The sequence below is a fragment of the Aulonocara sp. 'chitande type north' Nkhata Bay genome, linkage group LG18, assembly GCF_057382095.1.
Source record: "Aulonocara sp. 'chitande type north' Nkhata Bay isolate Kocher_YH1m ecotype deep benthic linkage group LG18, A_spYH_male_GT1.1, whole genome shotgun sequence".
Taxonomy (NCBI): Eukaryota; Metazoa; Chordata; class Actinopteri; order Cichliformes; family Cichlidae; genus Aulonocara; species Aulonocara sp. 'chitande type north' Nkhata Bay.
The window spans coordinates 5,377,332-5,393,077 of record NC_141361.1 but is presented as its reverse complement, the minus strand read 5'-3'; the positions used below and the strand labels follow the sequence as shown (position 1 = coordinate 5,393,077).

The 15,746-nt window shown below is 39.8% G+C and overlaps 2 protein-coding genes across 4 annotated transcripts; both read right to left on the bottom strand.

The window, feature by feature from the left end:
• Nucleotides 1–678: 678 nt before the first annotated feature.
• LOC147307782 (tripartite motif-containing protein 16-like) lies at nucleotides 679–2,385 on the bottom strand. 3 transcript variants are annotated; one of them, XM_086273061.1, is made up of 2 exons: nucleotides 2,050–2,346; nucleotides 679–1,971 (listed from the first exon to the last, which is right to left on the bottom strand). In XM_086273061.1, exons 1-2 carry the CDS (start codon nucleotides 2,344–2,346, stop codon nucleotides 679–681), a joined length of 1,590 nt encoding a protein of 529 aa, XP_086129187.1. The 3 variants fall into 3 exon arrangements, with proteins under 3 accessions (XP_086129187.1, XP_086129185.1, XP_086129188.1); XM_086273059.1 differs by having other exon boundaries at nucleotides 679–2,173; nucleotides 2,237–2,346; XM_086273062.1 differs by having other exon boundaries at nucleotides 679–2,385.
• A 2,459-nt stretch (nucleotides 2,386–4,844) lies between these two features.
• On the bottom strand, nucleotides 4,845–14,539 carry LOC147307781 (uncharacterized). The gene is given in 13 exon segments (XM_086273165.1): nucleotides 4,845–7,957; nucleotides 8,066–8,100; nucleotides 8,103–8,192; nucleotides 8,290–8,461; nucleotides 8,555–8,781; nucleotides 8,856–8,966; nucleotides 9,048–9,145; nucleotides 9,256–9,392; nucleotides 9,515–9,657; nucleotides 9,765–9,914; nucleotides 12,562–12,673; nucleotides 12,759–12,871; nucleotides 12,948–14,539. Coding segments are annotated over 13 exon segments (2,442 nt in total). The 5' UTR covers nucleotides 13,285–14,539; the 3' UTR covers nucleotides 4,845–7,240.
• Between the last annotated feature and the right edge of the window lie 1,207 nt (nucleotides 14,540–15,746).

Below are 15,746 nucleotides of genomic sequence, written 5' to 3'. Positions count from 1 at the left end.
CTTTTTACTAATTTGTTTATTTCTTTTTAGATTTTTACTCTCCATTTTAAGCCATGATGTTTGCTGATACTGTGTTCCTACTGTTTGTTCTCATTAATAGTTCTGTTTTTAACATTCTGTGCTGAAGCTGGAGGAAATGTTTCTACAGTGTCAGATGATACAGCTCCAAACTAAATAAGTGACTAACTAACGATGCTTTAATACACTTTACTATAAATTATGATATAGTGCACTTTCTTAAAATTTCTTATTGCTCTGTAATTAATTGTTTTCTTTATAAATGTACAAATGAGAATAAAATCTGTGTGATAAAGGAAGGTCTGTAGACTTCTCTGTTAAGATCAGTGAAGAGAAACAACAACATACAAATACCTAAGAAAAATATTCAGTAAACATTTAGAAGATAGAGAAGTTTATGTTGTCATGTGGAGAAATTTTTCAAATAAAAATATCCATAAGCATTGATAGTCTCCATGGCTGAACAGACACAGGAAAGAGCTCCACCTATAAAACGTAAAAACATCAAGACAACATGTTGAAGATGTCGAGGTACTGCCCATAATGTTTGACTGACATCTGATTTATGTGCAGCACATAAATACCACAATAATGATGGAGAGAAACTAAAAGGGAACTAAAATACAGATTTAAACTTACAACAATATGAAAGACTTCAGTCTATTTCACTTTAATCAACTCAGCAGTGGCTCCATAACAGTAAGGCCCCAGTCCAGCATAGAGCGGCTGAGTGAATGTGGTCTGGACTCTGTGGAGGAGAGTCATGGTTTCAGAGACGCTGTAGAAGGACAAAATACCTGCTCTGTGATCCAGGTACACTCCTACTCTGGAGGAACGAGGACCTGAGACAGGAGTTTCAATGTTGTTGTACCGAAATGTAAAACTGTTGTTGTAACAATCTAATGACCAAGATTTGTCATTATATCCAAAAACACATTCATCTCCTTCTCTGCTGATATTCTTGTATGCGACCGCTACATCAACTCCTCCCCCTCTCCACTCCACCTCCCAGTAACAACGTCCAGTCAGACTCTCTCTACTCAGGACCTGATACCATTCATTGAATCTGTCTGGATGATCAGAATAAGACTGTTGTTCTTCCATTAATGTTGCTTTTCTGTTCCCCTCTGATAATAACAGCCGTTTGTTTGCTGTGTTTGGATCCAGTGTGATTTCACATGAATATTTTAAGAATCCAGCTCTGGTCTTTGGCTCTGGTTGTGACAGTGAAACATCCACTTCAGTGACTGTCAGTGAGATGTTTGTCCATTCCTCTCTCAGAATGTCCTGTAGTTTATCTCTGACCTCTGACACAGCTGCTGTCACATCCTCAAAGTAGCTCAGAGGACGGATATTGATGCTGGATGAGTCTGTAGACTCACTGAGTGCTGACAGTGAGGGGTAGTTGTGTAGAAACTGGATGTGATCCTCTGTGTGTGAGAGCTGCTTCAGCTCAGCATCTTTCCTCTTCAGCTCAGTGATCTCCTGCTCCAGCTTCTCCTGAAGCTCTTTGACTCGACTCACTTCAGTTTCCTGCTGGGATCTGATCTGCTGCTTCACATCAGAGCTTCTTTTCTGGATGAGATGGATCAGCTCAGTGAAGATCTTCTCACTGTGCTCCACTGTTTGATCAGCAGACTGATTGATGGCCTCCACCTCCTGTTGAAGCAGCTTCACATCTTTCTCTCTGTCCTGGATTCTCTGCTGGATGTTTTGTCGACTCACCTCCAGCTCTCTCTGCCTCTCAGTCCTTTCTGCTGCAGCTGAGACTGTGTCGTGGCCTTTATGTTCATCCACAGAGCAGAGATAACAGATACTCTGCTGATCAGTACGGCAGAACATCTTCATCACCTCATCATGACGAGAGCAGATGTTCTCCTGGAGCTTCTTGGAGGGCTCCACCAGCTTGTGTTTCTTTAATGGAGCCACATCATAATGAGGCTGAAGGTGTTTCTCACAGTAAGATGCCAGACAGACTAAACAGGACTTGAAGGCTTTCATTTTTCTTCCAGTGCAGACATCACAGGCCACATCTTCAGGTCCAGCATAGCAGTGATCAGCAGGAGCAGCTTGGAGTCCAGTCTTCTTCAGCTCCTCCACTAAAACTGCTAACATGGTGTTTTTCACCAGGACAGGCCTCGCTGTGAAAGTCTGTCTGCACTGAGGGCAGCTGTAGATTTTCTTCTTTTCCTCTTCATCCCAGAAGCTTTTAATACACTTCATGCAGTAGCTGTGTCCACAGGGAATAGTCACCGGATTCTTCAGTAGATCCAAACAGATCGAACAAGAGAAGGTTTCTCGGTCCAGCTGAACACTTTTCTGCGCCATTTCACCCAACAGTGTCAGTGACTGTGTGAGTTTCACTTCCTCAGAACTGAAACTGCTCTGATCTAAACAACATAGGTTTCTGTAGCGAATGGGATCTGTCAGCTCTTATACGTCACCACATGTTGGTTGCACCCATCTTCAAACTGCAGATCAGAAGGGGAGGGAACAAGGGAACATGTGGACAGAGAGGAGGTGCTGAGTTAGAGAGCAGGAAGAGGGAGGGTTATCAGACACTAATTCAATCCTGGAACATGTGAGCCTGTGAGTTTTTCATTTAAAAATAGCACTGCTCAGCCTTTAAAGTTGTTAAATAAACTTAACATTTAAAAGACAATCTTTTTATGTAAATTAGTTTAAATTATCATTTTAGTCATTACAGGATATCAAATACTGCAGCTGAACTAAGAAATTGTTGTAGAAAAAAGCAATAAAAGGTCGTTCCCCCTCTGTCCCCTCCTGGTCACCTGTGCCTCAATTTTATGAGATGAGATGGATCAGCTCAGTGAAGATCTTCTCACTGTGCTCACTGTTTTATCAGCAGACTGATTTTATTCCACAACCTAGACATCCACATTACTCACACTCTCATAACACATACATATAGGGCCTTGGGATCGGGCATGTTATACGGTGTCCAGAGGACGGTCTTTGTATTCAACCTCACCTCTGGCGCTGGTGCCTATGGAGCGCCAGGACTGCCATAATGAATTAATTAAATACACCATTAAATAATGAATTAAATGTGGCAATAATTAATTAAAATTGGAATTAATTAAATAAATAGTTATGACACATGTAATTAATTAATTATTGACACGTTTAATTAATTATTTATGTATTTCACATTTTAATTAATTATTCCATCCATCCATTCGCTTCCGCTTATCCTTTTCAGGGTCGCGGGGGGCGCTGGAGCCTATCCCAGCTGTCATAGGGCGAGAGGCGGGGTACACCCTGGACAGGTCGCCAGTCTGTCGCAGGGCCAACACACATTTAATTAATTAATTATTGACACATTTAATTAATTATTTAATGATATATTTAGTTATTTCATTTTGGCAGTCCTGGCGCCTGGCTCTCATCTTGAAATAATTTTACCTGTCAGCCTCACCCATCAAACTCAGGGGGCGGGGTTAACGCTGATCAAGTCAAAACCATTGCTTAGGCCTGGTGGCCATTGTTTCTAGCACACAACAACCGGCATGTGGAAGCTAACAGAACTGAACTTTGAAAAACCCTGTTTGTGTGTCACCAAATACCGTTTTAATATTTTTTTAGCCGAGAATGTAGTGGTTTAATCTTCATGTGTCTGGTCGGTTTGTCAAGATACAGCCTCTTTGCAAAAGTGCTTCGATGATTTCGGAGACGTCTGCCCAGTCTCACGGCAAAGCGTGGGATAGACCCGCTCGCCTCGCAAGCAATCCCACCGACAAAGCGCAGGCCCCGGTACACAGCTGTAGTAACCCCCGCTGACTTCTTTTACTGAGGTTATATTTATCGGTGTTTTATTTCCTGATGTTCTTATGTGTCCTACGTGTTTCAGTCGCCAATTCTGAATTATAACTAACATTAAAAACATGTTTAAGGAGGAGAGAGAGCAAATAAATCTGTTTAACATCTGATCTTTGGGTTTTTGTTCAGTAATCAGCGTGACCTGTGTATAAACGCATAAAAGAGATAACGTTGGTGTTTCTGTCATGTAGTAACTGCTGGCTTTAACTGTACAAAGGTTGTTCGACACTATGAAACACATACAGACTTCATGATGTTCGGCTAATATTTTTATTGTGAATATTAATCATGAGGGTAAACGGCCCTGTACACCACGGAGCGAGGTCAGCATATCCACGATATGCAGAGTTTCCCAGCTGACTAACTGCCAACTATTCCAGAGACGTGAAAATATACAGCATAAAGAAAAGTGTAAGAGACCCAGCAGCAGATTAGAATAACAGTTATACATTTAATAAATCACCAAATGAATCCAAGAAACGAGCAAACCTGTTCCGACAATTTGAGTTTGTGTTCCCTCAGCTGCAGACTCGCTGCTGTTTAAATGTTTGAAAAGGAAGATTAGATATAAACAAACGTCAAACGTAGACTCATTCTGCCTTCACATTTGATATGAGGCCACACAGTAAAAAACTGTCAATTTTACACTTAGAGAGTTGATTTTAACTCTGTTTCAGATAACATTTGGTCCCACTCAAAATTAGGGTAAAATTTACTCTATGGCCAGTGTTAACTTTTTAGTGTTAATTCTACTCAGTTTAGTGTCAAAATTAACAACAAAATGTGTAAAAATATTTAACACTGAGGGTTATTCACACTGTTTAGAGTAATATGATTTCACTTTATAGAGTTATTCTTAGTCCAAGTTCACTCTAATGTGTAATAATATTTCATTTTCATTATTTTTTCATATTTATCATATGATGCTATATTTCTAAATGGCTGTGATCTATCCTATATTATGAAAATAACTACAAACATACAGGTTACAGTAACAGCATTTATTAGCATAACAAACTCTTACAAATGACAGTAAGTAATGACAGTTGTCATTCACTCCATACGACAATTGTATGTCAAAAGGCCTGGGATAATGCAGGCTGTCAACATGAAAGACAACTAAATCTTGCTTTGTCCTGGTCAACTCATAAGCATGGAAATGTTCTTGAAAGGCTACTGTACATAATGGCAAAATGAGAAGTACCAGTTTCTCATGTATTATCAGAACTGACTCAATCTGGTAAAACACAGGCATTTCAGACACTACTTTGCCACAAATAACCAAATGCGGGCGGTAAACAATACCATTCTGTTTAGCCCAGTTCACTTTCATAACTTGAACTCTATTGGGCAGTTGCATTGCTATTGCAATTCCAGAACCTCCTTTTACCATATCTAAAGACACCATTTTTCCTGGACCAATGTCTAACCGACTAAAGGTTGTTGAAGATTGCCAAATGTATGCCATATAATTCTGGTGTTTTTTTGGCCAGCGTTTTGGTGATATTTTTGAATGATTTGAGCAGTTTCTTGAAAAAATTGTGCTTACCTTCATAGCGCATGCACCAACTATGAAGTACAGGCCCTATTTTTTGGATGCAGCGAGGATAATGGATAAGAAAATGGTGCTTTGGTAAAAGTTTTTTCTGGGGATACAACATCTTGAACAGTTTGTGGTGTTCCACAATCAAATGTTTTAAATATACACACATACCTTGAGATAACATAGGAGAAAATACAATGTTAACTATCTGTAGTAATAAAAGTAGTAGGCCCCGATGTTGGTCAGTAGAGGTTACCAAATCTCCAAACATGAGGGGAACATTCCTCAGTAAGCACCATGTCTGAATAGCATTCAGTCCCAGATCATTAGACTCTCCACCTAAATTCACAGCTACTGGCCTATTGTTTTTCTCCATGAATCCATAATCAAAACTTTGTATTCTCAAATTCACTTCTCCCAATGTAAGATGTTGTTCTTTTAAATACAAAAACAATAACTTCAGTTTGTACTGGGCCACTCCTTCCAAAACATCATGCATCACATCAACTGAGAAGTTCTCAGTTGTGTGAAAATATGTCAGTGAATTCAATAAGCATGAACTCTTTACACCAAAAACATAAGGAAGCAATGGATTATTAGACATTTCCTGACAGTGAGCAGTGTGGTTGTCTTTGGTGCGCAACACTATTTTGGGGAAATCTTCAGAGAATTCTGTTTGAAAGTCATCTTTATCAGCTAAACAAAACCTGCAACAGTACCTTGCACTGAAAGACTCCACCAGACCAAACAAGCTATGTAAGCCTAAATTATCACCAGTGACCTGTACCACACTACCACGAACATAACCACCGAATAGTGGAATCTCAATACCATCGCTCTCTAACACTTTAATGTCTCGAACAATAGGAACAAGAATTTCACTAAAACCATAACGTTTCAGATCTTGTGCATGAAATAAGGCACAAAGGTGTATGTTGGCCAAAAAAGAATTCCATTTGGGAGAGAAGTTTCTTAAGGTAAAATATACTGCACCCAACTTGTGAATACCTCGCTTGGAACCAAGAGGATTTGCAACCTCAAAGTCATCATAGAACATTTGGATCTGAACTGTGTGCTTTTCTGTTGAAAAAAAGAGGGCGTGTCTTCAATAGAGATCCATCACAAATATCTCTGCGTCTTGAATCACAAGTGTCTGATTTTTTCAACATTTCTCCAACATGCTGACTCTTAAATATTGATTCCAATGTTGATAAAACTGGAACATACATGAATTTATCTTGAACAACTGCCTGATCATATGTTCCAGTCTTTTTATTTCGCCTTGTGTCAAATCTTGAGCCAATTACACATTCAACTGGTTCTACAGTTTCCCACTTGTCTGATAAATATTTTGACCTCTTGTACTCAGAATTAAGAACTGAGAAAGGATTCTCTAACTCATCAAAACATGCTTCAACTTTCTTGCACATTTCTGTTTCTCTTTCATTACTAAATACATGCTTAATGACTGTTTCTTTAGCATGTTGTTGGATATCTTGAACAATCTCTTCCATGGAATTCACTACAGAATTCACTACACTTTGGCCTACACCTGCTGCCTTTAGATCAGAAATAACAGCTGCACAACTATTTACAAGGTCTGCTGAAGATAATTCCGACTCAGCCTCTAAATCAGGGGTGTCAAACTCAAATACACAGTGGGCCAAAATTCAAAACTGGAACAAAGTCGCGGGCTAACATTAATATTTATTGAAAAAAAAAATCTTCCTCTAGATATAAGAATGAATCTTTTTTTATGGACTCAAACAAGTTTTGCTGAAAACCTGAATATGGAACAAGCAAAGCTTAATACTAAACAATATATATATTAACTGTATACTACCAGTAGGCCAGCTCTAATAGTAATTTGGTATGGCTTCGCGGGCCAAATGTAATCAGGCTGCGGGCCAAATCTGGCCCGCGGGCCAGAGTTTGACACCTATGCTCTAAATGTTCAGGCACCACATCAACATTAGCAGTAGTACTTGTGTCCGTAACACTTTGAACTGGTGAAAAATCTAGTTCTGCAGAATCAAATGAACTGCTTACGTGGCATTTGTTCAGGTGCTTTCTAAAGCCAGAAAAACTACTAAAAGAACGTGAGCATCCCACTTGGCCACATTTGAGATATAGTGTCCTCCCAGTACAGAGACCATGAATTACCTTAAGGTGTTTTACAAGGCTGTTTGGTCTACCATGATCACTTTTGCAAAGAAAGCACTTCATTATTTTGATCTCAATGGATACTAACGCACCATTCTTGCTCGCAACTCTGGGAGTTTCCTTTGTTTCCCCAACATCAATGTTGTAAATGGTTGTTTGCAGAAAAGTGAAAAAGTTGGTCAGGGATGAACTGTATGACGTATCAAAGACATAATGGGCCTTAAAGAGTTCATCAAGGGCTCCTACTGAACCTGTCGCTTTACATGGAAGTGCATGCTTGTCAATCACAATGAAGAAGGTGTGGATGCTGCTTCTTGTGGGTCCCTGAGCAAGAAGGTAGGGCTGACTGCTTCGGGTGATGTTGTCTAGATGCTGCTGTACACTGGTTCCAGCCTACAACAACACATTAAACAGCAGTATTTAGTGACTATCCCATTAGATTAGATCACCTTACTGTACATTACAATGGCGGTGATGGAATATATATTTTAAATAACATACCTTTAGGAATTTGATGAGGTTATCGACAGCTTGAGTGCAGACATCTTTCCTGGTCTCTTTCACCCTTGTGCAGATGGCGGTAGCAGATGTAGCAGCAGCAAGATAGCAGACATGTCACTGTCCCAGCCTACAGACGAATAAACAAAGAATTACTCCAAAAATACATTCGATAGACAGAATTGCCTATATAACCAACAATGGCAAATAAAAACAGTCAGTCATACCATTCTCAACTTCAGTAGCTGACTCAGCATTGCACATCAACTCCAAGAGCTCCGAGGTGGGTACAAGTCCATGACTTTCCTTTACAATCTTTGATTTGAGATCGATGGGCCACCTCTCCAAGAATTTGTTGGCAGTGACCTCATCAAACAGGAGTCTGAAATCTTGTTCTATCTATAATGCAAAAATAGAAGATAAGAGGTGTAATGAGTGAAATTGCAAGCTGCATGGAATATTTCAGTGATTCAACAAATGAAGATGTCTTACCAGTCCTGGTGTGTCCAGAAACCGCGGGAAGACTATGAAGACATCTGCTGCATTCTTATCATCGCTGACCATTGAATGCCGATAAATGAAGGTAGCTTTCATCTTTTCACGGATAGTGTCTTCATCAGCAGAGTGTCTCAAAAGAGCAATAGCTGCTTTTACATCCTCATCTGATAACACTGTCTCAGTGGTGAGTGGTCTGGATCGACCACGGCCTGGCCCGCCAACTTAAGAAAAAACAATTTGATTGACTCCTGCCTACAAATTAGATCAGAATCATTTAAATCACAAGTGAACTTACTTTTAGGAGATTTGGAAAGTGAGACACTTCTTTCCTCTGCAGCTTTTCTTTGAATTGTCTTCAACCGCCACGCAAGGTATCCTGAACCGCTCTCTGGATCATAGTAATGTTCTTATGTAATTAAATACAAGCAGAATGTTATCAACATTTCTGAGGGCAACTATGTGTTTAATGTTGCAAAGTCCCCTTTACTTACATATCCATGTTGTGAATATGGGTCTTCCAGATATGGAAACAGAGCAACAATCCCCTGCGCATACATCACTCTTACACTTTTAGGGGGAGATGTCCTAATGTATAAATTTAGTGATGACCGTCACTCAATTGGCATTGAACATCACAATTAAAAATAATACAATACTAAAAATGTTTCTTTATAGACTACATTTATGATTCTTACCCATGTGCTTCTGTCATCTCAGCAGCAAGTATGTTTATCATCTGTCTTCTAGTTGCATCTGTCAGAGATTTGGTTTTTGCATACTCTTGTATGATGTGTTCACCACCAGGCTTTGTTGTTAGGATTTTTTCAATCAACTTAAATAGACATAAAATATGAAGTCAGAAATTTTTTAAACCTTGAGAAAAACTGGAAAACGATTACATAAAAACACTTCACATCAAACATGCAAATTAGACTAACAATGTTCACTACCCACAGCTTTTGCCTCATAGTTTATATGGCATGGCCTTTTAGGTTGTCTTCCTTCAGTGGTTGCTGCTTCTTCAGGAGGTTCACACATTGTGAAGTTTAGAATGATTGTATCATCCGATGGAGAAGATGATGATGACAGAGATACACCTGTGCATTAAGGAACATGACCAAAGCAGAAGCATTAAATTTAACTGTTAATGCTTCAATCTCAACCTTTAAATTTCATATAAACATATACGTATGTGAGTGATTACCAAGTTCTTCATTGCTCAGCATGACTCGGAAGGTTACAGGTGACCCCTTCACTATTTCTTCAAACACCTCTGCGTCTACTTCTGTGTCAGACTGGTCAAACACCTTCATATCTAGCTGTCTGCCTTCTGGTATGTTAAATTTTAGGCACACTGAAGTAAGGTAAGAGAAAAGAAATGTTACAGAAATTGTTAAAAAAAAAAAAAGGCCATGCATTTTCTTATCAAATGGTAGAGTAAGGCTATGTCTTCACAAAATATTGATGAGATGAAGCTTAAGAATATAGGTAATTCTCATTCATTGTTGAAGTAGAAACAATTATCAACTTAGGTAGTTGACTTAGAATATAATTAAGCTTGTTTATTGACCAGGTAAACGTTGTTATCTTGTTTTATCCTGATATTCTAACCTTCTTTCATGAAAGCATCAAATGTCAGGGCCCTATTTCAGGAAGCCGGTTTAGAAAACTCAGAGTGAAAAACGATACTCAGGGTTGAGTAACCCCGAACTGTCCAACTCGGAATATTCGGTTTCAGAAAGGCTGATAACAATTAGTTCAATCAACGCGGAGTTGCTTTAACCCCAAGTCAAGCGCGCGCACGAGGATACATAAAGCCCTGATTAGTGGAGCACAGATTAAGCGAGTCACCATGGAGACGGAGGGAAAGAAGGCACGGTCAATGTATTTTACAGCGCTTGAGGCCGAAATTCTGATGGCAGCATATGCCGATAACATGCAAATTTTGCGGAAAAAAAGTAACACAGCCTCAGCTGCAAAACAAAGGGAGCATGCATGGCAAAACATAGCCGACAGAGTCAATGCGTGAGTGTTACTTTAAACATTGATCTAGGGATTTCCACCCATTTAACACGTTATTTTATTTTATTTTTTATTTTATACATTTTATTTTGTGACGTGATGTGAGCGCAGGTGCAACCCAACAGGCCCCAAACGTTCCTGGCAGCAAGTAAAAATGAAATATAAAAATATAGTCCAAACAGGTAAGGTGTAATTGTATTATGAGCCATAGTGCTTGGTCTGTTTGTCCCATGTAAATCAATTGCAGTTAGAGGCTACATTAATTTTCCTTCTGTAAGCACTTATTGAAATTATCTGAGCACATTACAAGTACATATTTGCTTACTCTGTATGCTCAAATGTGACCCCGTTATAGCCAACAGAAAAAAAGCAGAGGCCTGAAAAACAGGTGGGGGTCCTCCACCACCACCACTCACAGAGGCTGAGCAGTTGGCCCTCAGCCAAAACAGTGGGCGCCCTGTGGCTGAAGGCATCTCTGCGGGGACATCCTCTGAGTCAGTAACCCCGCAAGACACAAGTGCCTACATAAGAGGTAAATTCAAAATAATACATGATGTGCATACATCCTTTCTTCACAGTCACCTTTGCAGTGCTACTCATTCATTTGATAAACTCTTTACCATAATGAATTATTTTGTAGTGAAGTTATTTTCCTACTGATTTTGCCTTCCCTCAGTCTTGGTTGTCTTTGAGAGCATAATGACAATGAAGTGTAAGGTGATTGGTATATGTTTGTTAATTGCCATTTGGTCCCTTGTAAGTTATAAGTGACCTGTATAAACCTCATATTCTATCAGTTGATGGTGATGGTGTACTGCATCTGGTGCAGCCTCCTGTTGAGCCAGACCAACATGCAGTTATGAGTACTCTTAATACTCCACAGATTATATGAGTTTACAGTAGAACAGCAATGTTGTTAATTTCTTTACTACAGGAAAATAATGAAGAAACATTGACAGCTGTTACAGAGGAGGAAGCAACAGAGACACTTTATGAGGTTTACATCTTACAATGGAAAATATAACAATTGAATAAAATGTGGTACTATAATAAAACCATGGACTTTCTATGTCTCTAACAGAGTGATGATGGAAATGAAGAGGAAGAGGGTCCAGCCACGTCTCCAACAAACCTTTCCTCAGTAAGATGTTCAGCACTGATTTACAACCAACCTAAGTAGGCATGTACTATGAATGTCAATGCTATTTTCTGTGTTTCAATAGCTCCCTGTAAAGCAGCTGTACAAGACCCATTTGATCAAGAAAATAAAAAAATGTGACTTGGAAATGGAACACTTCAAGCAGCAGATCCAAAAGACCAAGATTGAGATTTTACTGCTAGAACATCAGTTAAGGGTGGGTGAAGTGGTCAGAGATGGACGAATTATTTCAGTGTTATATACTTATACATAATAATATACTTATTAATACTTTGTGTACAGGAAATACAGGCGACCAATAAAGCCAGTTGAACAAAAAATCTGTTTATTCTTCTTTCAACATGTTGAGATGATGGGTCAAAGGAAATGATTGTGACATATGGTGTCTCTGACTGCTCTTCCATCTTGTATGTCCGTGGGAGGGTCAGGATGTTCATGGTTTGGATCACTGCTGATGTTTGGTTCAGAAGGACAGTGTTCTCCTCTAATTGTGGCAATGTTGTGAAGAATCACACATGCCACAATAATGTCACATGCCCTTTCTGGGGTGACCCTGAGTCTTTGAAGGCACTGGAACCGGGCCTTAAGCATTCCGATAGTCATTTCAACTCTGGCTCTTGTCCTGCAATGAGCCAGATTATATCGCTGCTGTGGGCCCGGTTCAGGGTCAGGGTAAGGGGTAAGCAAATAGGGTAAACATGGATACCCCCTATCACCAAGCAAGTAGCCAGTGAACTCTCCTAAGACAGAAGGATACACTTCAGTTCAAATGTCCCTGTAGCAATTGGTCTTTATATATTTTAAAGTATTTTCAACTCACCATGTCCAAATTTTGTGCTCAGTGTACATTCACAAAAAATTCGTGAGTCATGAACAGAGCCTGGCCACTTGGCTTCCACATTTGTCATAATGTTGGCAGCATCACATATGATCTTCACAGTGCAGAGAACACAAATTAGCATCCATTACTATAATGAAATAATTTGTTAGTTTGAAATGCTACAGGGAACTATGTACCTGTACATTAATGCTGTGGAAAGACTTCCTGTTCACATAGTCTCCTTCATTTACTGAAGGAGCAATGATTGGAATGTGAGTGCCATCTATACAGCCAATCACGCCTGGGAACCCTGAAAATAAATGTAAAATTTAAGTAGTAGTTCAAGTATCACCACATCATGAATTGAGTTTTGTTCATCCTGATACCTGCAATTTTGTGGAATCCCTCTTTGATAAATCTTGTGGGTCTATGACCGGGGAACACCACAGACGAGTACAGACGAGTACAGGAGCCTGGTTTGGAGCCTGCAATGCGTCCTGTCATAGAACCCTCCAACGCATAGTGAGAGCTGCAGAGAGGATCATTGGTGTCTCTCTCCCCTCCCTCCAGGACATTTACAGCACCCGTCTCACTAAAAAAGCCCTTTGCATAGCGGCTGATCCCACGCACCCAATGCAAAGCTTCTTCAAGCTGCTGCCGTCGGGGAGGAGACTGCGGAGTCTCCAGGCCAGGACCAGCAGGCTGAAGGACAGCTTCATCCATCAGGCTGTCAGGAAGCTTAACTCCCTCCCGATTCTGCCCCCTCTCTCCTCCACGGTCTCACTGAACTCTGTCACACACACACAAACACACACACTCTCTGACTCACTCACTGGCCTGCACCAGTTACCAGTCACTTTGTGGAGCATTGGACTGCCATTACCTCATAAGACTTTGTTGTTACACTTTCTCTTACCGTACATTACTAAATCTCCATTTGCACTATTTGCCTATTTGCACTACTCTGCCTGGTTTACACTCAATGTCACTTACCCATTATATTGTATATTGTATAGCTTTCTTGTTATATGTAAAATTGTATTTATTTAAATTTTTACTTTTTAATTATTTTACTTGCATTTTTAATCACTTTTATATTTAAATATATTTAAATGTTCATTTGCTATTTATCCAGGGATTGAGAGTAACGCAATTTCTATTCTCTGTATGTCCTGTACATGTGGCAGAATCGACAAATAAAGTTGACTTTGACTTTGACTTTGAGGAGACGTTTCAGTGCAACTGTAACATTCCTGACTGCCCGACAGACGGTAGCCTTGGAAACGTGCTCAGCGTCACCAATATTATACAGAAAGCTCCCGTTTGCAAAAAAACGAAGTGCAATACAAATAATATGTACAGAACTGAGAGGATGTCCGCGATGTGTCACATGAGCAATATTAGGCCTGAGGATGTTATTCAAATGAATTATAGATTGTGCTGAAAAACGGTAACGTTCACACAGAAAATCATCAGGAAATGATAAAATGTCCAAACGCGCTCTAATCACTCTCTCCCGGCGGAGAGCTCTGCGGAGAATTTGGGCTTCAACATCTACTGGCTCTTCGAGGTAGGGGCACGCCATGTCCGACACTTCCTGGGTGGCTGTAGCTCAGGTGGCAGAGCAGGTCAGCCACTAATCAGAAGGTCGGTGGTTCGATCCCAGGCTGCATCCTGGCTGCATGCCAAATATCCTTGGGCAAGATACTAACCCCGTGTTTGCCTACTGGTGGTGGTCAGAGGGCCCGGTGGCGCCAGTGTCCGGCAGCCTCGCCTCTGTCAGTGCGCCCCAGGGCAGCTGTGGCTACAATGTAGCTGCCATCACCAGTGTGTGAATGTGTGTGTGAATGGGTGGATGACTGAATGTAGCGTAAAGTGCTTTGGGGTCCTATGGACTAGAAAAGCGCTATACAAATGCAGGCCATTTCCTACTGTCAGGTTTCCGACAAAGAGGCGGAGACAGTCAGGGTTAGTTGTGGTAAACCTGCTAGGGGGCAGGTTAGCTTCACGGAGTGTGTCGTCATAGTGACTCACTCAGGCTGCAGCTGAACTCGCTTTGTGAAACCGAAAACCCAGAGTTTTCGTTAACTCAGGGTATACTTACTCAGAGTTTGCACTAAACCGGCTTTCTGAAATAGGGCCCAGGTCAGACAGCCTAACATACTTCTGCTCCCCACCAAACAAAACACGCAGCAACATATTCTGTTCACAAAACAAAAGAGAAAAAAATAATAAAGGAAAGAGTTTAAAACTGTGGATGTACTTTAGAGCTTTAGTTTTTATAAAAAATAGAAGCAGTTAAAAGTCAATATTACTTAACAGCTACAGCATGAAGAAATAAGTAACAGATTAACTGCTAATAAAGATCCTTTATCAACCAGTGTTACTGCAAATGGACCAAGTGTGACTAACATCTAATATTGTTTAATAACTTTAGTCTACTTATCAAGTATTGGTCGCTCTTACTGCAATTCGCTTTATTTCTGTGAACAATTACTGTATATTAACATATCATTAACATTGCTGTCAATTAATTTATATAAAAGAATCTGAATTAATTCTAAATTAGTGTAAGCCTTTGGCATTTGCTTAAAAGAATATAAATCAGTAGAGTAAACTTTATTGTAATGTTACCCACTTTTTCTGATAGTTCCTTCGAAGCTAATTAGCGATTATTAGCTTACTAATAAACGCTAATTTAGTTGCTAAAACTATCCCATTAGACATGTGACAATAATATTATCTAAGCTGCACTTAGAAGAAATACATAGTTAACATGTTTTAGGTTAATCTTAACTCAGTGAGAATATAACGAACATTTGAACTTTTAGCAATGGTTAGCATGTAGCTACTCGACAATATCATTAAACCTATGGGTAAATGCTGCTAACTCGACATCAGTGTAACTATAAAGAGCTATTTAGTTTAAAAATACTTACTAAACAATGTTACCAGTATGGGAATGTTAACTTAACTTACCTGACTGTGGTAGCTCTCAGACCGCACACGCCTGCGGACTGGTACTAATCAACACTGTGTGGAGTTATGTCTTCACTCCGTGTCTACAGAACTTTACACTGACTTTTAACTCTGACGTTAGAGCTGGTTTACTCCTCACAGAGTTGTATATACTCTCTCTAGGTTAAAATAGGTTTACACTGAAATATTGACACTCCATTTTTTAC